Source organism: Diadema antillarum, unplaced genomic scaffold (assembly GCF_040938485.1).
Source record: "Diadema antillarum isolate AM-2024a unplaced genomic scaffold, OU_Dant_1.0 seq00000519_RagTag, whole genome shotgun sequence".
NCBI lineage: Eukaryota > Metazoa > Echinodermata > Echinoidea > Diadematoida > Diadematidae > Diadema > Diadema antillarum.
The window spans coordinates 347,498-372,149 of record NW_027271471.1 but is presented as its reverse complement, the minus strand read 5'-3'; the positions used below and the strand labels follow the sequence as shown (position 1 = coordinate 372,149).

The 24,652-nt window shown below is 40.7% G+C and overlaps 3 protein-coding genes across 4 annotated transcripts; all 3 read right to left on the bottom strand.

The window, feature by feature from the left end:
* Positions 1-878: 878 nt before the first annotated feature.
* On the bottom strand, positions 879-24,440 carry LOC139734259 (CD151 antigen-like). 2 transcript variants are annotated; one of them, XM_071645055.1, is made up of 8 exons: positions 24,319-24,440; positions 21,389-21,530; positions 12,436-12,627; positions 5,910-5,984; positions 5,019-5,123; positions 3,784-3,939; positions 2,047-2,130; positions 879-1,588 (listed from the first exon to the last, which is right to left on the bottom strand). In XM_071645055.1, exons 2-8 carry the CDS (start codon positions 21,470-21,472, stop codon positions 1,520-1,522), a joined length of 765 nt encoding a protein of 254 aa, XP_071501156.1. In that variant the 5' UTR covers positions 21,473-21,530; positions 24,319-24,440; the 3' UTR covers positions 879-1,519. The 2 variants fall into 2 exon arrangements, with proteins under 2 accessions (XP_071501156.1, XP_071501157.1); XM_071645056.1 differs by lacking the exon at positions 24,319-24,440 and adding an exon at positions 23,964-23,982.
* Positions 7,048-10,317, bottom strand: LOC139734262 (uncharacterized). The gene has a single exon (XM_071645059.1). The coding sequence runs from the start codon at positions 8,395-8,397 to the stop codon at positions 7,387-7,389; it is 1,011 nt and encodes a 336-aa protein (XP_071501160.1). The 5' UTR covers positions 8,398-10,317; the 3' UTR covers positions 7,048-7,386.
* Positions 8,253-11,842, bottom strand: LOC139734261 (uncharacterized). The gene is made up of 2 exons (XM_071645058.1): positions 10,308-11,842; positions 8,253-8,388 (listed from the first exon to the last, which is right to left on the bottom strand). The coding sequence occupies exon 1, from the start codon at positions 11,642-11,644 to the stop codon at positions 10,313-10,315; it is 1,332 nt and encodes a 443-aa protein (XP_071501159.1). The 5' UTR covers positions 11,645-11,842; the 3' UTR covers positions 8,253-8,388; positions 10,308-10,312.
* Positions 24,441-24,652: the final 212 nt, after the last annotated feature.

Sequence of the window (24,652 nt, the reverse complement as noted above, 5' to 3'; positions counted from 1 at the left end):
GTCTTCGGAGTCTTTTCATGGATACATTTATGGGTATTCTAGCTGACTTAAAGGGATGTTCTAGCATTGGTTGAGTTGAAGATTCAGCCTTTAATTTTTTTTTTTTTTTTTTTTTTTTGCAAGATGATATGAAACCACTTTATAAAATGTGAAAGAGCATATGATTCTAAGAGGAATTCAAAGTTCATTTTAGAATGAAAATCATTTTTGAAATGGCTGAGATATCCAAAAATAAAGCCATACAAAGCGATACATATAAAAGGTGGGTCCCATCTTCATTAAGATTGCTTTTTTTTGTGGATATCTCAGCCATTTCAAAACCAATTTTCATTTTGAAAAAAAAAAAAAATGAATTCCTCTTCAAATTATATGCTCTAACATGTTCATAATAGGTTTCACATTATCTCAAAATATCATCATCAAAAAATGTTAGAAACCTGTAGCCCCGTCTCAACCCAAACTGTACCTATCCCTTTAATACCTCTGTTTACATTAAGCCTTTCTAAGCTAATGAGTCAAATGTGCAAAAATTTCACACACAAACCTATGGACAGGTAATAAATGTGACACACGGAGGGTTTAAGGGGATGGGTAGTAACTGATCAGTGGGAATCAGTGGGAGTGCTGGGGGATGATTGTTCCAATCCTTGTGGGATTCATTTAGGAGTACACTATATATCTATTGTTGTGTGAAAATTATTTGCTTAAGAATGGTCACATATTCAAGTAATGTGCAGTTTAATGTTTCCAGGTTAGCATGCCCATACAGTGACGGGGCATTGAACTGCACATTGCTTGAATATGAGACTGTTCTGAAGCAAATAATTTTCACACAACAATAGATATATAATGTGCCCTAAAATGAATCCCATAAGAATTGGAGCAATCATCCCCCAGCATTCCCCCTGATTCCCACTGATCAGTTACTAGCCATCCCCTTTAAGGAGCTGCGTAGATTGTTTCATACAAATCACACAAACGTGCTTAAAAATGCTTTCAATCATTCAAAAATGTAAAATGTGTATATAAAAGAATTCAAAGATAAGTTGAGATAAACATCTAGTCTTTCTAGCTTCAAATGAATACTCCTCACACAAGCTGTACACAGCTATTACACAGTCCAAGCAGATATGTTTCCCTTCTTTGACACTCAACACTCGACACAAATTTCCTAAAATAAAAATTGTACAAGTGTCAATTGTGTGTTTTTTTTTTAAAGTATTTTCCTTGCTTTCCGCCTTCAAAAATTCCAAAGTCTGGCATCCAATTTCTCTGTACCAAAGGAGCACAGCAGAATCTTGTCAGCATCGAATCTCACAACTCTGAAAAACAAAGTCTGAAGAGTAACTGGCCAAACGATTTTTATCAAATGTTTGAACGACAGATTACAGCTACAAAAGCAATATAGAAGACGCACATTGGGGAAGTTGAGTTGTCGAACAGTTGCATACATAAACTGCCTGCTCATTCAGGAAACAAAAAGTTGAGAATGGTGTTTCCATGACGACCAGCAGGAAGCTCAAAATGGCTCCTCATCCTCGTATCGCAGGTGACAGTAAAGGCACATGGAAAATATCAGCCCCATGATCTGGAGATGGAAGAAAGAAGAGAAAAATTGACTCAATATTTTCTTCTGCACTTGCCGCACTCACACACCGGACTCCTTCAATGGCGCAACAAATTCCCATTTGTATATCAAACACTCACTAAAGCTCTGTCACAGGGCAAAAGTCACACACCTTGAACCCTATGTAGACTGATGGTGATTTTTACACACTGTTGCTGAAAAGCCACTCATCAATAACATGGTATAGTGCACTACACCATAAATGATTTCACAGAATAGCACATTCTCATCATTTATAGCATTCTGTACTCAACAACATCAACATCATTGTAACATTGTTTGGTAACATAATGCTATGATGACCAATTATACCATACAGGATCTTATTAGTGAGGGATATCAAAAAAAAAAAAAAATGAACATATAGACACAGATGATAATGAAAACTGTATGATCTGGATTAGACCAGAATGACTTACCTCAACACCTGCGATGGCCAAACAGGCAGCACCAAGGATAATAAGGTGGTCCTCTATGGTGTGCGACAGTCCGGCCACGCACCCCTGTATGGGAACAATCATGGACAACAGTTAAAAGATACAGGTTGTAAACCAAGTATTCATTCCTTCAACTTCTATAGAGTACCGATGTGATGATGTCACAGTCTTTTGTTACAGCTTAGAGCTGGTTCAAGACATACTTGCACAAGGGCTTGGGCACTGGGTTGGAAATAGGCACACGCTCTGTTTATATAGCAACTGTTGCGATAACAGTTATTTTGGCGTCGTGAGGCAGTTTAGAAGCAGTTCCCATGGTGATGAATGGCTATGACATCAAACTTTGGTACTTTCTGATGAGCGATAGCAGTGATACAGCAGGTGGAAGTTGGGCATAGTCTATCATACCACCGAGATTGATATTTAAAGCAGCAGTTTATTCCATGTTGCAGGCGGCTTGGGTAGTAAATAAAGTAAAATTGGTCTGATTGATGGGTCACCAGCAAAAGAGAAGCAAAAAGTCACAATATTCAAGGATTCCAAGATGAGCACACTAGATGAGGACATTAATAGAGGAGTGAGGTACTGTGCCTCCTTCAGTTTTTGTGAACAAATTTACCAGAGCACCCTTAAGTCAGCCAATCACCTGAAATACTTGTAATTTACACTTTCCTCTCAAACACAATCATCTATCATCTGTATTAATGCAAAATAAATATTTTTTTCCACTTGTGTGTGTTTGTGGTGGTTTTGTGTGTTTGTGACAGTTGTTGTTGTTCTTTTTTTTTGGGGGGGGGGGTGGGGGAGGGGTGAGACATGATATTTTTGTCTTCAAAAGTCACCATGTTTGTATAGTTGGGATTGATTGATTTCAAAATCTTTTTTCAAGTCTGCAAATAAGAACTCAAGAGTCGTACACAAACTCTGCTGCCATTTGCTCTATTTTATTTTCAGTGTGAATATTGTACTAGCTATAGTTGTTTGTATGATTCTCAACTCATCAAAATTTATTACATTAATCACACTTAATAGCCATTGGCCTACAATACTGATGTAATAAACCATACCCTGAATGCATTGCATTGCTGTTTTTCATCCAAGTTTCTACAATGGTCCTCATTCATTGAAACATTGGTTGACACTGTTTGCTGACTATTGTTAGTGACCAGGGGCAAACCACAAGGGGTTTGCATCATTTGCCTGTTTTCTTGTGTGAGTAGGAAGGGGGACCACTTCACCAAGATAGCACCCTGCTCCTGGCTATGAATGAATAAAGTGGGATCTTTCACATGCGTGAGTCGTGGCTAACTCACACAAGAGACCTCCACTTTGACATCCTATCTGAGGACAGAGTGTTTTGGCTCTTACTAGAGGGGACATAATGCTACACTCATGACACTGCTCAGTGAGACTCGACCCATCACTAGCAACTGAACCAAATCACTGCCAAACTACAATGGCCCTTACTTCTTTTAGTCCCTCCTACTGTCTCACCCGGTGGTAGATATTCGATGGGTGTGCCCTGACAGAGCAGTACACATGGGACCTCCATTTAATGTCCTATCTAAGGGACAGAGTGTTTTGGCTCTTACTAGAGGGGATGGGATACACACAACACTGCTCAGTGAGACTCGACCCACGCACTACCAACTGGGACAAATCACCGCCCTAAGAGTACAACAATGGTCGTCACTTCTTTAGTCCCACCTACTGTCTTACCCGGTGGTAGATATTCGATGGGTGTGTCCTAACAGAGCAGTACTCGCTCCTGGTCTTACAGCAGCTGGGGGGAGTGGTCCGGTTTCCAGCCTTCCCTTCCAGCTTCCACTTGCTCTCCGCCCAGTCTTCATAGCTCTGGCCTCCACAGCACTTCAACTGGGGTCAACACAAACAGGAAAAAAAACAAAACACAGTGCAACAAATGTACAAATGTACTGCACCCTCCACGCAATATGTGGTGGTTTTATTCTCGCAAATTCTCCATGTGATGTGCACACTTTCCTGCAATGACAAAATATCCACAAATATTGCCTGCCATCACACACACACAATGTATATTGTCTTGAAGTTAGAAAAACAACAACTTTGCTTTTCTTTTTTTTTAAGGAATAACACTTGCTTCTCATTCTGTCAATGTGGTTGTGCATTACAATTAATTTTGAATGCTGACAAGATTTGTCAAAATTAATGTTCAATAATTGTTTGGGATACTCATTTAACTCTTTTTGTCCCTACACACTCAGCCGAACTCGCCAAGCTTTTTTTTTTATTGGCGTTCAGTCATCCATCTGACCTGGACCTACATATGTGTACTAGCTGCAGACACGTCAGTCCAATCAAGAATAGCAATGTGCCTTTATAGTCCCATGGGTACACCCATTATAGGGATTTGGGGACTCCTACAAAACTAGAAATGTTTGTGTGCATTTCACTTTGCGAATTTTGCGAGAGCCAAGATTCATGAAATTTCAGTGCACGCATATTAAAGTTCTTGTCTACAGTATATGCATGGGGGGGGGGGGGGGGGGGGGGACTGGGATTCGCATCGGTTACGTAGGCAACAGGTACAGATTTCTGGAGTTTCACATAATGTCCATTGAGTTCTATATTCTACATGATTGATTCTTCCAGTTTGACTTTGTATTTAAAGTCCATTTATTTATTTATCATGTGCTTTTCATGTTTTCGACTTTTCAAGCACCACCATTTTAATACATATGTAGAATTCCCGCATAGAATTCTCTGTAATTTTCTTTTTTATTGCACAATTAAAATTTAACTGAATTGAATTGAATTGAATTAAATTAGATTAAATTGAATTGAATTAGATTAGATTGAATCAAATTAAATTAAATAAAATTACATTGAATTGATTTGAATTGAATTGACTGACAGAGACCTGATAGAATTTTGTCATTGGAAAATAAAGCGCAGACAGAGGTCAGAGAACTCACAGTGGCATGGACCTTGTCGACCGTCTCACTGTAGGCCTCCTTCCCATCCATACCGTAATCCTCGACGAGGGTGGTGGTCATACAGTTCTCCAGCTCAGTTTCAATCTGGACGACACAATGGTTGCCATGGGTTAAAGATCAGGTACATTCATTTGACTTTCAGTCCCTATTTTAGGAAGAAAACACTTCTCATACATGATACAATCTGAATAATGTCTTTCCTTCTTTCATGATACAATCTCTAATTCATTTCTATCCTGAACACCATTTCACTTACTGATTCAACTTCTTCCCTAACCAGTGAATTTCTGGCTGAATCTAATAATTGCTTCGCACACTCACCTGCATTTCTTGCTGCCTAGTTTAATATCTTGGAGATTGAAAATGACATAAACCAATTTCAATCCAATGAACTTTGGTCATGACCTTTCACCTTTCACCTAACAATCCCTTTATGGATTATGGTATAGGATATTCCTCCCTTTCAACAAAAGTTCTGCATACTCCAACACTCGTGTTATGCAATACCTTGCAAAAGTCAGTCCAGCTTGATTTTTTTGTCACAATTTTCACGATAATTTGTCCTGTGCAGAGTGTATGAAGGCACATGAAGAAATCATTAATTTTTCAAACCCCAAACTTCAACTTTTCACACTAGGTTTGCATAATCAGGTGTCCCACGTCACACTCTGGCCATTTGCAATTGGCACGCACATTCTGGATTCAATGTGCTTCATTTGCCAGAAAGTGATTTTTAATTTTTTTTTTTTAACCATGTGTGAACAAAGGGAAATAAATTCAATTTTTGCATCACGATGTTAAAAACTATATTAATCCTGCACGTGAACGTAGCTATCGGAGCAGCAAGTGCTACACATGAATGGAACCTACCATCCCTCTGTAGTAGTAGACAAAGACTCCAAGTCCGAGCTCGACCAGGAAGAGGAAGAGAAGCAGGAAAAAATACTGTTGGGGTGTGAGAGGAGAAAAAGGTACTTAAAGTGTTAAACAGTCTCATGACATTTGATCCTGCGACAATTGCTCGTATGAAAATCTGCACGCTATTAGCCAAACATAAAACATATCCACGAGCATAACCCTGACCCAATCCTTATCCTCATGTCTATTACTAAACCTGTAACCCTATCACAACCCTAACCCTAACCCTAAAGTTCTTTGAGAGAAAAAGATCAGAGCAATTGTTACAGGAGCAAATGTTGTGTCACAGTCTGAACATCACACACTGTATGAGGAATCAAGAACTCCATTTCACACCGAACAGCTCTAATTTTTCAGTTTAGCTTGCCACAGGTTGGCCACATTGGTCTCTCCACAAAATGAACTTCACTGTGGAAAAAAAAAATAATGCTGTATCTTTCTGTACGACAATGATATCATGGTGGCCACGTGCGTGTTACAGGAACACATAGTCACAATTTCATGGTGTAAGATACATTTCTAGTTCAATACACAGACAGACAGGAGGGATTGTTTTATTGTACTATAACCCAATGCGGATGGACTGATTTTGCTACAACACATATTTCCCATTATAGACACCTGCCCGAGTATACTTGGGACTCGTCCTCAACGTGTTAATATTCGAGCATTCTATTATTAAAAGGGAGCATACTGTACATCACTATGAAATAATTTCAGGGATGAGGTGGAGTTAAAATGATTGTCTGGAAAAAAAAAAATATACGTGGCATGTATACTTTTAAAACCATATCATATTAAAGATTATTCTGTTATTTGATAAAAAGACAAAATTTGCTACAAATGTAATTTCAGTTTCAGAACCAGTGTCCTGATACTAGAGGCCATGATGTATAGATCAAACCCTTGGACACAGGAATGGCTACAACTGTAGATGAATATAATAGAAAATTAAATGAAAAACATTGAAATTTAATTTGTATTTTATGAGTAATGGGAGGATAGAGAATTCAGCCATTGGCTGCGCATTAGCCATTGGCTGCGCATTAGCCATTGGCTGAATTTGCGTAATATGAGAGGCCGTTCCGCGCGCAATCGCCATCTTTAAAAGCTGATGACTACTGTGAAAAAATATTTCGAGATAAAATAGATCTTGTATAAGCCACATTTAAGGCTGTTCAGAGTAAGGGAGGGAGCGGAGGGTGCTGAATTCTCTATCCTCCCATTACTCATAAAATACAAATTAAATTTCAATGTTTTTCATTTAATTTTCTATTTTATCTCGTAATGTACGGTAGAGAATTCAGCCATTGGCTGCGCATTAGCCATTGGCTGAATTTGCGTAATATGAGACTTCAAAGATTTTCACAGTAGTCATTTTTCACAGAATATATTGTCAGAGAAAGTTTTTGGGCAACTTTACCTATGTTTACAGGACTGAATCTTGTCCCTTCCTAGAGGTCTGTTGTCCCAGAACTGCTTGTCCAAAAGATGTTGCCTGGGATGCCGGTTTCAGGTAAAAATTCCTGAACGTGGATTCATTTTTCCACCCAGCATGCTTGAGAATGTCTGCTATTGGAAAATGATTCCTCTTGGCAGATGAGGTTGCCGCCGATCTCGTTGAATGTGCTTTGAAGAGATCGGTGTCGATACCTGATGCTCTCAACACAGTTTTTATCCATCGAGCGATGGTTTGCTTTGATGCCTTCCCATGGGGTTGCTTGTAGGTGACAAATAGTGCATTCACCTCCTTCCTCAATGTGCTTGTTCTGTTAATGTATTCTTTAACATAGTGTACAACACAGAGTTTCTTATCCTCGGGAAAGGCTTTTAGTGTTACTTTCACTCCCACATTCCCAGGTTGACTCTGCTTTATCAAATCAGCCACTGCTATTTCCACACAATCTTTGGACGCCTTCACATTGTCAAGGGTTAGGTATGAAAGTGTTTGCACTCTTTGGGCAGAAGTCAACGCTAGTAAAAAACATACTTTGTGTGTCAGTTGACACAGCGAAATCTTATGAGCTGGAGTTACTTGTCTGAGGTAGCTCAGCACCTTGCCCACATCCCATATGAAGCTGTATCTCGGAGTGGGTGGTCGGAGATTAAAAATGCCCCTGAAGTACCGGCAAATCCAAGGATGTGTAGAAATGGTGTATTTCTCGTCCCGTAGAAGAACAACTGATGCTAGTGCGCTCCTTGATGTATTCAAGGTGCTGTAGCTTGCTCCATTTTTGTACATAGAATTAAAAAACGCAAACAAATTTCCCACCTTCGTATGGGTCCAACATAAGTGACGCTCATGACAAAACCTTTGCCACTTCCTAATATACACCATATACTGCTCCTTGGTGGATTTCCTCCAAGACGCTGCCATTATATCAGCAGTCTCCTCCGTCAGTCCTTGAGCTATGAAATGTTTGCTCCAACCCTGCAACATAAGAGGGAGAGATGTGTAAGTGGATGGGGTCTACCTGTAATGGGTTGGGTTAACAACTGGTGTTTTCGCAATACCCAGGGCTCCTCCAATAGCATGTTACGTAGTACGGTATACCAGGGCTGTGTTGGCCAATTTGGCACTATCAAAATTCCCCTAGCGCCATCTTGTCTGATTTTTTGGAGACACTTTGCAACCAAGCTAAATGGGGGAAACGCATAAAATACTAGGGGTCCCCAGTCAATAGTGAATGCGTCTACTGCCCATGCCTCTGGATCTGGTCTCCAGGAGACGTATGTTGGGAGCTGGGCATTCAGTCTGGTGGCAAAAAGGTCTACATTTGGTAACCCATACCTCTGCACTATCTCATTGAATATTGTCTTGTCTAGCATCCATTCTATATTGTCATTGAATTTCCTTGACATCGTATCAGCTTCTGTGTTCTTAGAGCCTGCCAAGTGAGATGCTGTTATCCAAATTTGTCGTCTACTGCACCAATCCCAAATTTGCAACGCCATTTCGTTACATGCTTCAGACTTGACGCCGCCCATGTTATTCAAGTATGTCACCGCTGTGGTGTTGTCTAATCTCAACAGTATATGTGCATCTCTGACATTTGAACAGAAGCTTTTGAGTCCCAAACCGGCTGCTAGCATTTCCAGATAGTTTATTTCATTACCTGCTGCTCTTGCTAATTCTTGAGCATTCCATCTACCCCCTGTCTTGGATTGCAGGTCTGTGGCACCCCAACCTTGTCCACTAGCATCTGTTCTTATTTCTTTTGATACTTTCCCTGGGTACAGGGGTTTAGACACGAGATGTGCATGGGATGACCACCAAACTAGTTCCGCCTTGGCTCTATTTGATAGGCTCATATGTCTATCGAAATGTCCTTTCTGTTTTCTCAGGGCTCTGATTTTTTCCCTTTCCAGCTGCCTGTAATGCAAGGGGCCGTACTGAGATGCTGGTAAGGCAGCCACAATCTTCCCAATGACTTTAGCTACCTCCCGGATACTAGGTTTGTTATTAGCAAGCAAGGATCGACATGCATCTTGAATGTCATTGCTTTTACTGGCTGGGAGGGTGATTCTCATTTCAGATGTATTTAAATGGAAACCCAGAAATTCAATCTCACGGGATGGTTCAAGTACCGATTTCTCTGAGTGAATAATGAACCCTAGACTAGTCAAAAGGTCAGTGGTGGCTTGCACTGCTGAGCGAGTGTCTGCTTTATTGTTCCCAATTATCAGTGTGTCGTCCAAGTACGACAAAACTGTGTGCCCCTGTTGTCTTAGTAAGGCAAGCACTGGTTTCAGTATTTTGGTGAACAGTCTTGGGGCGGAAGATAAGCCATTTGGCAAAGCTTTGAACTGCCACAATTGGTTTCTCCATACGAAGCGGAGATATTTACGAGAGTCTAAGTGAATGGGAATTGTGTAGTATGCATCACGGAGGTCTACTGAAGCCATATAACACCCTTTTGAGAGGAGTAGAATACCAGATTGAATATTATCCATTTTAAAGTGTTGGTACTGAACACTTTTGTTGAGTTCGGACAGGTCAAGAATTAATCGAACTCCTCCGTTCTTTTTTGGTCTCGTGAAAACCTCTGAAATAAATTCCCCTTCTTCATGGGCACATTTTTCAATGACCTGTTTTTCTTCCAGAACAAGAATCTCATGGTCAATCTTGGCTGTTTCTTCAGCATTCCGCTTGTAAGAACGCAGAGGTTTTTCTCGAGAAGGGGGAAATTTTTCTGGGTCAAATTCTATTGTATAGCCTTGAACTGCTTGAATAATGTGTGAGTCTCTCGTGATATTTTCCCAAGCAGGGAAAAATGGCTTCAGACGACCTCCGACGACAGCTGGTGTTGTAACTAGATCGTTGTCTATGTTGTGTTCATAGTCACCTACCTGTTCTATTTCCTCCCCTGGCTTTGGCTCTGCCTGTGGTAGGTTGGCTGCTTGTTGCCACCCTCCCTTGCTGCTGTCGGTGTGTAAGTGTGAGGAGGATCTCGAGGTCTCCCCCTCCAAGCCTTCCCTAAAAAAGGCTGTGCAGATGAACCGGCCATGGGGTTGGAATGTGATGTTCGGCGGTCATAACCCCTCCCCAACGGGCGGGTGAACCCAGTCGACGTGTATTGACGGCGAGATGTCACATCCGGTTTCTTGTACGGCTGGAACCGTGATTGCTCTCGTGTGAAGCGTGATTTCATCATGCCTGACATTGTTTTCCTTTGTTCTTGGATCTCTTTCACTTGGCGCCCCAGGTCATCTCCAAACAAGTACTTTGTCACTTTGTGAGAGGGCTTGCACAGGTGGTGGAAATTTGAGTTCATGTCAGGCTTTATGCTGTCCTTTCTCATGCAGTTGAGGGAGAAGTTTGCATCGCAGAGAAAAGCCATAGCATCCTGCTGAGCTTCAGACAAAGTTGCTGGAAGGGTACGAGCAAACGCGTTTATCCCTTTCAAGAGGGATGATTGGATCATTTGTAGTTTCAGATCCCTGTGTCTCGTCCCCGTCGAGATGTTCTCCCAGATAGTGCTGTTCACTTTAGGGGTTTCTAGACATGTGCAGTTAGATGGGCAGGGGTAGCGAGTTGCTGCTTCGTCGAGAGATTTCTGGTCAAGTTTTTGTCCCATCATATACACAATGGTGTCCGCGACATCCTCATCTAGTGGTTCCCCTATCCCGGACGGAGCCACGAATTTCTGAGCCATTCGTGGTATCTTGAATTCTGGCCGTTTGTCTTTATCTGCCTCCTGTAGGCCTACGTCCGAAAACAAGCTGACCGCGTCATCGCGGTTTGCCGATAGGAAATCAGCCACGCTGCGATTATCCGCCAATTCTATGACGGGTGGTGAGCTGCTTCCCCTTTGTGTGTCGCAGTCGCCATATTCACTAAAACAATCCCGCGGCGTGTTGGCATGTTGTTCTCCATGATGAGGAGTACTCAAAGTCTCGATCATTTTTTCGAACATTGACTCGAGTTTCCCAATGCGGGACATAACCTCCGTGCTATTTTCCGCTGTAGTCACAGTCGGGTTGGGAGCGGTAGCAGCTGGTGCGGGCGGGTTCGGCTGTGCCTTCCCCGAAGCCGCGGGGCGGGATGCCTTAGGCCTCCCGCCGCTAGACAGAGTTTTGCCTGCAGCCTTCTTCTTTGCTGCCGGAGCTGGGCTGGCCTTAGGCTCACACAGCTCGGTATCTTTTTTGGCTTTTGCCTTCTCCGATTTGTCAGCTGGTTCATCCATGCTGAGAACGATAATCACGCTTGTAAGAGAGCACGAATTCAGTTCCGTATTTCCGCAGATTTCGATGATATTTTCCGATTTTTCGGTCAGATAAAAATCGCTTCGCGATCGAACATTGCGCTGGAACGAAGATGGCGATTGCGCGCGGAACGGCCTCTCATATTACGCAAATTCAGCCAATGGCTAATGCGCAGCCAATGGCTGAATTCTCTACCGTACATTACGAGATAAAATGCCTCAGTTCTGGTCCTTTGTACCATGGACCCTACTGGTAGGGTCCATATTTGTACCATTGTTCATTCTGGGGTTGCAAAAATCATCAAAATCTCTTAATCACTAAACATACACTGTAACTGCTCAGTGAATTGGCAAACATTATACTGATTAATGTTTTCGTCTCAAATTGGCAAAGTTTTTAAGGCTATTTTTTTTTTCTGATTTGTGCAGATTCAACAAACTTCCATCCAATACAAATCAAATATGAACTACATGTACAGCTGTAGTTTCTCCCCCTTGAATATCATATATACACTTTGTAAAAATGGTGAAATTCATAGATGTTTGTTAATTCATTCAATATCAAGATGATTTTTTTTCTGACACTCCCTCCAACTCCCCCCCCCCCCCAAGAAAAATTCGACTTTGGCCTCGATGCCCTCCTAACTGACTACAGTATGACCGCCTCTTTCAAAAATTTGAGGGTCTAGGCCAAATAACCATGACCCAAATCAAATGGAACTGGAGGCCTGCAAAGATGAGGTGAGAGATGTTTAAAGAATGATGTCACTTACCAGCAGGAGGCAGTTCTTGACCTCCTGCACAGCTCCATAGCAACCAGTCGCCGCGATGATGATGACCACCGCCCCCGAGCCGATGAGGGTGTAGGTGGCGATGGTGTAGCCGTAGGTGCAGAGCACCTCGGCGTAGTCAAACTTGGAAATCATCGTCCAGATGCCCACTCCAAGCACGCCGGCACCGCCAAGCTGGAAGAGAAGCAAACGTTAAATAGTATGCCACTTATTAACCCTTCTATGCCAGGGACTGTACAAGTGTAGCAAATCAACAATGCAATGGGTCAATTCCACGGAAAGGTTGCATTTTATGATAATCAAACTATTGAGTATAGATGATTAATGAAGCTTAATTAGATGATCTGGTATTGTTTACTCAAAGCAGCCTTTCACAACAGATATTTTGATACCTCATTTGTGAACATCGGTGAACGTGGAGTGGAGTTATGTCCGAAAAAACCTTCATTTTTCATGAAAATTGCCAATTTTTGCAGAATTTATGTATCATTTCTAATACACTATTATGACCATAATACAGCTTGTGTAATTCTCAGATGGCTTATTTTCTGAATGTTCTTTGGTCATAGATTGGTTTTATGATGTTCTAGAACTTGTTCCGGCATCAGTAAATATTATTCTCTCAATCTCAAAATGTGGTAGTTGATAGCGTCCCATAAGTCACGTTTTTGTGTCCCATCAGTCACACTGGGTTTCCCTATCCTGCTACTGTACCAATGAGTAGATATTCATACCACTTGGCTCAGGGTAAGCACCAACCCTTTGCTACATTCAGGAAAGAAAATATCTTTCCAGAGTCTCTGTGTGTAAGAATATTTCAGAACTTACTTTCCCACGTGAAAAACGGTGGTCCTCAGATGTCCCATAAGTCACGACAGCAATTTTTCGTTGCTGTACGTAATGCAATGATACTTTTCAAACTAAGTATGGTGTTTTCATAAACTGTGATATGATGGATCTAACCATGAACTGAGAAAAATGCATTTGATGCAACTATTTTCTCAAAATACTGGTTTGAAATTGCCAAAAATTGTCACTTTGTCCCATAAGTCACAATGGAATTGACCAATGGCATTTTCCGTGCCAATCAGTACTTGTACTTGAAGCACACAAAGGGTTTACTGTATAGGCCTACTCATATATGTACACAATTATAAAATGACCATCAACATTTAAAACACACCTTAACAAGATTTGTACTTAATTACAAAATTATGTACCCAACTGGAGACTGCCCATCAAATGACAATCGCCAAAATAATGATAATAATAATGATAATGATAATAATAATGTTATCATTATGAATAAGAAAGTACTTTCTAATGTCTCAGTCTATCATGCAATATTTTTTAACTCAATAGTTAAAGACATGCAAGAAAGTCAAATACACATACAAGTTTCCTTATGTATTGTACTGTTTGTTTAATAGATAAAATACATCCCCAAGAACCAAATTTAAAGGGTCAGTTTACAATGTACACTGTACTTGTATCACTGCACCTTGGGGATCTGAAAGAGGTTTGTGACCAACTTTGGCAGTCATGTCACAAATTTCTAATACCAAAGTATTCCAATACTGAAAGTCTATTAAATTTATTGCCTCTGATGTCAATGTCATTTTATAGTTGAGTTGCCACATTTCTTGTGCTATCACACATTTCAACATTGTCGCTGTAAGATGATGTTTAACAGAAATTCAACTTCCAGGACACACTGGCTATGTACAATGTATGCCCTATTTCATGCAGTTCAAATTGGGAAAACTACAGCTCCATAACCCTTTTATCATACATTGTGTACACTGTATACACAGACATACCACAGGGATGCCAAGTTCAAAAAAAATTTATGAGTGAGATTTTCATGACTCGGCATTTCGGCGAGCGAATGTGCGCGCGAGCGAGGGTGTGGGAGGGGTTTTTCCCCCTGTGGCCTCCCACGGTAGGGAGCTTCTTCAATTCTTAGCTCTTAATGGTGCGATCAGGTGCATACTTAAGTGACTATTTTTTTACTTATTTTGAAAGACAAAAGGAAAATAAACCTTCAATTGCAACTATTACTCTAATCCTTTGAGATATGCTCCTTATTATAGGCCCAAGTTGCAGACTTCGCCCGATGCTTGAGAAAAATGGGTGCCATGCGTGAGATCGTGAGACGGCCCCTAAATGCTTGAGTCTCACGCAGAATGCGTGAGACTTGGTAGCTCTGATACCATACAAAACAAACTGTATCTTACAGCGTACATGTAGTTTGTGAGTACAGGAATAGACTGTACATCATGCATCTACGATACGTATTCTGAATTGTAGCACAACTGTGCTATAACTGCCTTGTACTGTTCGCCACCAGAGGGTGGGGATTGCTGAGTTATGGCATAGTTTATCTCAGATAAGTAACGCCTTGGAATGGCATCATATTTCTCCTTCTAAGCCGATCTGCGATCTGCGGGTTCCCTGCTTCGTTTGGGTCTAGTCTTGCCTCAAGTCTCAAAGTAAAAAGTGAATGGCTTTCACAAGCACACTTTCTGATATGCTGTTTTTGTACTAGTCAATTTGTTTTGTTTCTTTTTTATTGGGGCAAAGGTAAACAAAGGACTAGCTATAGTAGATGTTTGGTGTCTACAAGAATTTCAGATTTACAAGTAGGCTTACACAAAACAGCTCTGTCATATGCTTACTCAAAAAATGCAATTAATTTTCCAGTCAAGTTATTTTTGTATTCTACAATGGTTTATAAATTCTGAAAGTAAACTTGGATCAAACCTGTTTTGCAATCTATAATTCTCCCATTACAGTATGTTTGGCCAGTCTTGGGTCCAGGGCTCCATTTCATAATGAGATGTTAGGACGGCAACTTGTGCAGGAATAATGGCAAATGTCATGGTAGCTACAAAACTCCAGCGTCCTGAATGGCTGTAGCCATTCAAAGGGAAGTTGCTATTTTAGCAAGACTTGCCATCCTTATTAAAATGGGGCCCCACAAGTGTTTTTTAAAAGAGTGTTGCTCCAATCTAAAAACTCATTCACACTACAAACACATTGTGTCATTAAAGATGGGATACTGTAAAAGTGGAAATTTTCGTGCATTTTGCGCAACCAGAAACTAGCGCAAATATGAAAGTACGCAAATATTTTTCCTTGCCATACATTGTATGTTCCAGTACAGTTTGATGTCTTGATTCCGCATAATTAAAAACACGCGAAACTTTTCTTCCCCGGCCAAGCACGAAAAATTAGTCGCACGAAAATATCCAATTTTTTTACAGTACTTGAGATTTCCATTCACACTGTGAACTAAAAAACTGAGCGCTGTAGTTGGAACTACATGTACAATGTACCGAAAGCTCCTGAAAGCCTGCACATTTGGAATACACACAGCCCATTTTGGGACATGATGGCTATGGCAATGCCTGCCTATTATGGCCTGAAAAGTGGGTTCCACCTTTTATTAGGACCACTTTGTTTTAGATATCTCTGCCATTTCAAAACCGATATTCATCAAATCAACTTTGAGTTCCTCTTTGAGAGTTGTATGCTCTTTACTATTTCTTACATGGTTTCTAATGATCTCATAAAAAGTTAAAATCTGAAAACTATGCAACCATCCCTTTAAATGTATGTTTACAGGGTGTACCTCTGTATGTTTACCAGAGACAGAGGGAGAGAGAAAGAAAGAAAGAAAGAAAGAAAGAAAGAAAGAAAGAAAGAGAGGGGGAGAGAGTAAGAGAGAGGGTAGCAAGTACATTGAATACCAGAATGTATTTAAGTACTGTACTGTATGTATACCTCCCACTCCAAGCATCCAACCCTGCACTGGTTATCTCAAGGGCGGCAATAACGAGACCGATATAGACACCTGATTTGGGCAATAAACTATCCGCGGTATGCGGTGGACGACAGGAACGGACCGAAGAGAAGACACAACATCACCAGGGATGCATCTCGCTGGCAGGGATACCACGAGATTATGATGCCATTCCTGCTTTTGAATACGTGTATAGAACAGCTGGATGACCATCACAATTTTCATCCTGTAAAGAGCTGTGGCTGGAAGTAGTGGTGGTGGTGTTGATATATTCTGGGAGTGGGGTTGGGGTAAGGGTGGGGTTAGGGTAAGGGGTAGGGTTGGGGTAAGCGTGGGGTTGGGATAAGGGGTGGGGTTGGGGTAAGGGGTGGGATTGAGGGTAAGGGGTGGGGTTGAGGAAGGGGTGGGATGGGGGTGAGGGTTGGGGTGAGGGGAGAGGGGTAGAGAAGGGATGAGGGGTGGGAATGGGGTGAGGGGTGGGGAAGGGATGAGGGGTGGGAATGGGGTGAGGGGTGGGATGGGGTAAGGGATTGGGATGGGGTGAGGGATGGGGTGGGGTTGAGTTGAGGGGTGGGGTTGGGGTGAGGTGAGGGGTGGGTTTGGGATGAGGATGGGGTTGGGATGAGGGTTGGGATGAGGGGTGAGGGTTGGGATGAGGGATGGGATTGGGGTGCAGGGTGGGGCGGGGTTGGGGTGAAGGATGGGGTTGGGATGCAGGGTGGGCTGAGGTTGGGTGAGGGGTGGCGTGTGAGGGGTGGGGTGTGAGGGGTGGGATGGGGTGGAGACAGCTCTGCCAGACAAGCTGCATGTTGGGTCCACTGCAGGTTTTGACCCTATTGTGACATTACAATCTTGTACATATACAACTGGTGTTTATGGAATGTACTGTACATGAGATAGCAATACCGGTACTCATCCATGTGTTATGATTTTGGAAGGATGCTCTAGTTCACAATCCACTTAATTTTGATACAAAGAATTGAAAATAAAAAAAGAGAAAGTTTGCCCAAAAAAAAGAGGAACAAAAATACTGAAAGCTTTAAAATTTCAGAACTGTCTTTTAAATAAAGAAATGGAATAATCATAAACAAAAAATATACTTTCAATAATCATAAAATTAAGATACATGTAAATAAAAAACTCAGAATAATGAAAATGCACACTTTCAACAATTAGTGACACTAACCAGCCTTTAAAAAAATGTCATCATTGGCATCTACATTTAAAATGCCATAATTTCTATAGCACTTGACATTACAAACATACATTTTGTACACGTAACATACTGTACAGTTCGTATGTAGTCTATTAGAAGTGTATCTAGCAATGGCAGCACTTAAGATTTTCCCTCTCTTAGAGATCACTTTTGAAGGGAATGTCTGACTCTGATTTTCCTCAAACACTGAGTGACTATTAACACTGCAGTCACTCAATCCTAAGATACATTTGGGGTAAATTCCCCTTCAGATGGAAGATAACTTCAAGTTTATGTGTTCAGCTCTTTTGCTTTCAATTCATTCCACACATTCCTGCAAACTACTGTACATTATGTAATTGAAAACCATTCTAATGCAATGAAAATGTACAAAATAAATGCAAAGCCCCACATTCATGCTACACAAGTACAGTGTACAATGTAGATCTACACAGTGTATGCATGACTGCCAAAGTACACAGAGATCCAACAAACTGAATTTTTGCGGATGTTTGCTATGTATTGACATGGACTGTTTGCTCTAAACTGTTCTAACCACAGTATGCATTATACATAGGGCCTACATGTATGTGTACATGTACAGCTCAGCAGCTTTTTAATTGAGAAAAAAAAAAATTAGATATTGCACACCCTCTGACTGTTCATACAGTATGCGGTTTCATCATACACGTACATGTACAAAGCCGTACTGTGCTCACGGGACTGTATGCACAGAGTCCATCTCTTGGTCATGTACAGTGTACCATCTGTATCGTGCAGAGGCTATACATCAGTACTGCAGAACAAGTGATTTACATACGTACAATGTATCACTTCTGTAGACGATACTGTACAAAGCACATACAGTAACTTTGTATGTGATACACTGTATAGTATGCCATGTACAGCTGTTAAAATACAATGTACAATGTACAACTTTGTACAAAGTTGTATTTGACATTACAACTGTGTCACTATTGTTTGGTGTCTTTTGTCTCAAATGCGGAAGAACAAAAAATAAATAAATGAATACTGGTACAACGTACATAAAACAAACATTTTAAAAAATAATGAAATAATTTGTAAAAAAAAAAAAAATATGCATCTTATACATGTGCACACCTTGTAGTATGACACTGCACAATGTACTGACATTGTATAAGACACAAAATACAAAAATATGGTGCACAGTAAATTATGCCGCTGTGCTGTGCATACATGTACACTGTATAGGATGTACATTGTTTTGTTGATAGTATACCAGCATTTGGCAGAAAGATAGGCCTATTGGCATTATACAAATGTATGTGTTGTTCATTACACACTTTCTCAGCAACATATGACTCCAGTACATACACACATACAATGTACTGTATATTTTGTACAAGTGTACATTGTTGGTGCATGTGTATACAGCTGTACGCCCAGTCATAAAGTTCACTGTTTCTGTAGGCACACCTACAGTACAGTACAGTGTATATTTTTGAGCACTTGCTAACATTACACATATGTACACATTGTATGTGTACAGTACAAATTGTACAATGTCTGCAAAAATACATCACAGGAACATTGTATACAACAGAATTGTTGTACATGTATCACACAGCATTAAAATATGCATACACTGCCATGTGTGGGGGACTGAAATCTTGCTGGGTAATGACCCTAGACTCTTCATTGATACTCATCACACCCCATCACAGTAGCTTGTTTGAAATCCCAAGGTAGTGACTCACTGACAAGCAACACACAAACACAAAAGGTCACTATAAGATGACCTTTCACTACCAACACAAACCCCAGCATCTGAACGGTAAGTACATCATGGTACACGTACAGCTGATTGTGTAAAGGTACAATTGTATTACCGTAGTCTAGAATGCATTGCTGCACACTGGCAGTGGTACAACAACAGTCCCTGACCAGTAAAAATCTCTGTTGGACCAGTAACTTTTTCAGGAATAGACCAGAAAAAATGGAAAAACCCTGGTACCTACAGTACTGTAATGGTCCAAGAGACTGGTTGGACCAGTAGAAAAAATGTGTCAGTGTGCAGCCCTGCAAAATGTGTACTACACTGTATGTCCACTTTGTGGTGGGATAGTGTACAAACTGTACAGAGTTTTATATCCCATGTAAACCCAATATTTAGTGTTTGTTTGTTTTTGTCTTGTTTTTATTTCCCCAAATTTCGCGAGTTACGAGCAAGAAATATTGTATTCATAAATTTATCATCAAACAAGTCGCAAATATGAGCTCTGATCTCAAATGAGTTTCAAATGTACAAATCATTTGTGCAGCTTAGACAAGTGCACAAACATGAATGCGCATTACAAGTACAACTGTATTGTTTGTGTACATGAATCAAGTGCATGTGTGTACATGTACATGTACCACTAATACCAGTACAGGCACTATTGTGCGGTGAATGCATGCACCCAATTCAAATGATCTTGGCACTATTTCAGGAATAGAAGATTTTCCATTTGTTTGTAGCAATTTGTTTTCAGTCCAGGATCGTTAATAAATGCTTCCTGAAAATGAGTGAATAATGCAAATTTCTGTTATTTCCTGTACTCCACAATCATTAATTTAACTACTGTACATGTACAGCTTTGTAGCTTTGAATTCTATAATGCACCAACATGTATGCTTACCTGGTTGTACATGACTAAAATTGAGACTGGAGATACAAAGTGATACTGACTGCCACAATAAAAAAAAAAAAAGAATCATGCCAGTTTCCTCGTCGCCACTGAACAAAATCACTTCACATGCAGCACACTATGAAACTGAAACCTTTCCTTCTCACATGCATTAATATCTGTGTATGAGATGTATTGTACATTACAGTACGTACAAACTACCCAGGTAAAATGTACTATCCAATAAATGTATTATGTTCAAGTATGTAAAATTTGCAGTGGCTCTCTGAATCATGAATTGTATACAATACATTGTACATTGTATAACTTCAGCGATACAAACAGTTTGTACAAAATGCAATTTTGTGTATTTCAGTAGGCCTAAATAGTGTACCTGTATGCACACTGTAGGAAATGAAAATGATATTTCATATTAAATACAAAGAGGGCTTTACTGACTCGAACGAAAAAAAGTGATGCAGTATGAAGGTTCAGATTTCAGCTGCATATCTGTGAGAATGCAAGGTGAGAACAGAAAATTGTTTGGCTTTTTTCTTTTGAACTGGGATCCCAATAATGCTTTCCTCATCCATTGAGCTTTAGGTTTTTGACCGCATTCTATCACTCTCGAAATTGTCTCACAAATTTCCAATTCTGTATTTACACTTTCACCTTTAATATTACAATGTTGTACACATACATTGTACATGTACATGGTACAGATTCAACCTTTAAATCAGTAGCGAAGATTTAACAAAGTCCAGCAAATCCACCATGAATGCAGGAACCAGAAAGCAAACTTGGCTACCATTACAGTGTATGAGGACACTATAAACAGTCAATTGTGATTGTATCAGCAGGCTGCCAGCCTATTCCCCTTGCAACTTTTTGGAGGAAACACAACTTGTTTTCTTCTCTGACTTATTGTAAACCCATTAAAGACAAGTCCCAAGTATCCTCTCAGCAGATGTGTCTATGGGAAATCGCAATGGCAGATCAAGGATTTAAAATAAAAGGGGACGCAAAAAGCAAATTTGAAAATACGGGGACGGATATGACAATTTCTTAGATTTTGTAGTATAAATGTAAAGTTTGATGTGTGATTCACAAAAAAGAGAGGATGCACATCCCTTGTGCCCCCATCTCAACCCGCCAAGTGCTGGTTACAGCAAAGTCACCTCGTCCTCAGCAGGTAAAAATCTTCATATTTCATGTGAAAAATACCAAAATCAGTATCATAGGAATTGAGATTTTAATTGATAACTTTAACAGACAAAGAATACTCACCAAGAGAAAGAAATTGAAGATGAAGAGAACATATTTTAGCAGCGAAATGCCGCAGCACGGCTCCTTGTCATAATTAGACCCCATCGCTGGAGGTAATAGGAGGTGTCAATGGCACTTCAGAGGTCAAAAGGGCACAGACAATCTGAAAACAGAAAATGAGCATACATACAGTTGTTAATATCGATAAGAGCAGAATCATGGTATCATTTGCATCACTGTTGTTGATACGGTGTACAATAATAATCATTTGTCAACACAACATTTATCATCACTACTGCCCATCAAATGTGCGATGTCAGTTTGATTATACTACAGGACTCTACATTACATGTACAGACGTAGCTGTGGTCTGGTAATCTGATGTGGCAAAACAAAGAATGTCAAGCAGGCCACCAAATTTCCACTGAAAGTTTTTTCTATTGGTGGTAGGCCTACATTCAGGCAACTACGAATAAAAAAGTGTAAAAATTGTCATGACTCTTCAGTCATACTGTACATTTCTTGTTTGGGCAACCAAAATGTCAAAATAAACACTTGTTTGTTTTGTTGTTGTTGTTAATTTGTGTGTGTGTGTGTGTGTGTGTGTGTGTTTTGTTTATTTGTTTGTTTGTTTTTGTTTGTTTGTTTGTTTGTTTGTTGTTTTTTTTTTTTGGGGGGGGGAAGGTACCAACAGGCTACTGGAAAAAATGTGTGTGTCAAGCCCTGTAGGCTACTACATGTATTTGTAGTATACAATGTATGTACTCTGTACACACATCATACAGGCGTGTATGTACATTTGTAGGTTAAAGGTGCATAGTCCCGGTAGTGTAGAGGGCGCTGTTGATGATACTGCCGATCACCGTTAGTATTGATACAAAGATTGCCGAAATTTAGCAGTAATCAGGAGTTAAGCGCGTAGGTGTTGCCATGTAACGTTGCCTTCGTTGTCTTCTCTGTGCATCACGCAGTCTGTAGCAATACCAGGGTGCCTGCATGTGCTTCCTATTATGACATCACAAAAGAAGTTTGCTACAGGCCTGTAAAGCTGTCATCTCCCTCAGCCGAATCATGAGCCGAACTGCGATCGGACCACTGACTACAGTGGATCGGACTTCTTCGGACTCCGGGAAGTGGGCCACAGCGTAAGCGCCAAAGAGGAGTCGATAGCATAGGTCTCTATAGGAAACTTGCGCCATGCGCCCGTGTACGCATTTGGCTAAAACACCGGGACCATGCAGGTAGAACTCTACAAATGTACCTCCATGCGACCATGGTTAAAGTGCCGGCATGGTGAAAAATACATGTACCACCATTAGTGAAAATAGATAAGAAGTGGAAATGCAAAAGTTGACAATTAACAGTAACTGTTACCTTAGTGTTAATATTTGTCCAAATATTGTAGTTTTACCACCTTTCCCCTTGTTTTTAATATGTCTGAGACATTTTACCTACATTATTGTACAGAAGCTGAAACATGTAAAAATATAATCGTAAAACTCAAGGAAAGTTAGAACTACCAAACACATTTTCAAAAGTGTGGGGGGGGGGGGTGCCCCCCCCCCCCCCCCCCCTCTGCCTATAAAAAGTGCATGATTTGCAAGGACTGTACTATAGTCTTTGATGGGTAAATTTGGATTTCCCAACTTTAATATTCCATGTAATGATACATTGTTTCTAATTGTCTCGCAAACCAAAACAATAAAGCGACCTTCTTGTCGTTGCTTGGTCAGGAGCTGAGCGAACCGCGCAGGCCAGCAGGCAGGTAGAAGATTATAGTTGTTGGTATGTGGAACTCTCTCCCAGAAGAAGTGGTCTCTGCTTGTTCCATAAATGCCTTTAAGAATAGGCTAGACAAGCACTGGAAAGGTGTTGTGTTTGATTATGACTGATTATAGTCATTACATGTATGTGTATTGGTACATAATACATGCTCTTGGTCTCCAGTAGCTGTCAACTCCTGCCATAGGCCATTTTTGGTAATAACACAAATACGCAATAGAAGTTGAGCTGCTGTTAATTGTATTAGAAGGGTAACAGCGCTGGACAATTATATGCTGGAAAATATTCACCCACCTGGATATACAGTATCGTCATGGAATGCCCATCTCTTTTCTTTATTTGTTCTCTGTCGAAATGTCGCGAACACAATCGGGAACGAACAGTGATTTCGAACTTATCCTGTCTCCAAAGCAATTTCTTCCAAGTAAGTAGGTACACAATGTACGTAGGCACTGCACTGTACTAGGCCTACTACCTAGTGCTACTACCACTACTAGTAAGTCGCGCGTGCACGTACTGCGCTGTGGAGTCACCCGCAAACTTCACCCACCCTGCCACGTCACGTCTCGCATGCCAGTAAGGGTCCTATTTCTGCAGATTTTTTTCATTTATTGTCGTGCGAACAACACATGGCAACTTCGCAGCAACAACCAATAGTTGTAGTAACAGCAATTTCTTAAGAATGGAGAAATTTCAAATCATATTAAAGCTGTAATTCAAGTCGAGAAAACCGGAAGTACACGTAGAATACAGTCGGTTGTGTGTGTAAAGCTTGATTGGAAGGAGAGCATCAAGAGATAGATTCTAACTCTACCTGATCGATGACCAGGCTCTGTCCTACACCATCGTTCCGGAAAAGTAAAGTAAAGTAAGTAAAGTAAGATTATACGAGTATCAAGCAGGAGCTGTAACGTACATGTACGTGTAAAAGCAGCGCTGTAAAAGTAGTGCGCCGGCGGTAACAAACATAATTCAGTGCACTTACAGATGTAGCCTACTTGGTATCGCGTATCGGAAACAACCATCGTAACAAACATAATTCAGTGCACTTACAGATGTAGCCTACTTGGTATCGCGTATCGTGACTATCAAATAGCATGTAAGCAATATGTTTTCGTTTATTCTGAGCCATACATGTCCTGAGATACCAATATTCACAAATTACTCACCAGGATGCACCAGTCACTGATTCGTCATCAATTTGAATGTCCCGAAGAGGCTTGAATTTTTGTAATCAGGACTGCTACCATCACCACACACTGCACCTACACTGTGCTTATATATACTGTAGGCGCACGGAGAGAGATGCGAATCGAACTTGACAAGGAACGGGTGCATATGTTGACACGATACGCCTGCCACAACGCGCAGCAAAGTCTCCACCCAAAAGATTATACACACGGGACTATCACTGGTGGTAGTAAGGACGCTCGCTACGTTATTACGTGGTGCTGTCGTGTGTGCACTCTTCCCAATGTCAGTTGTTCCCATCTTCCCTGGTGT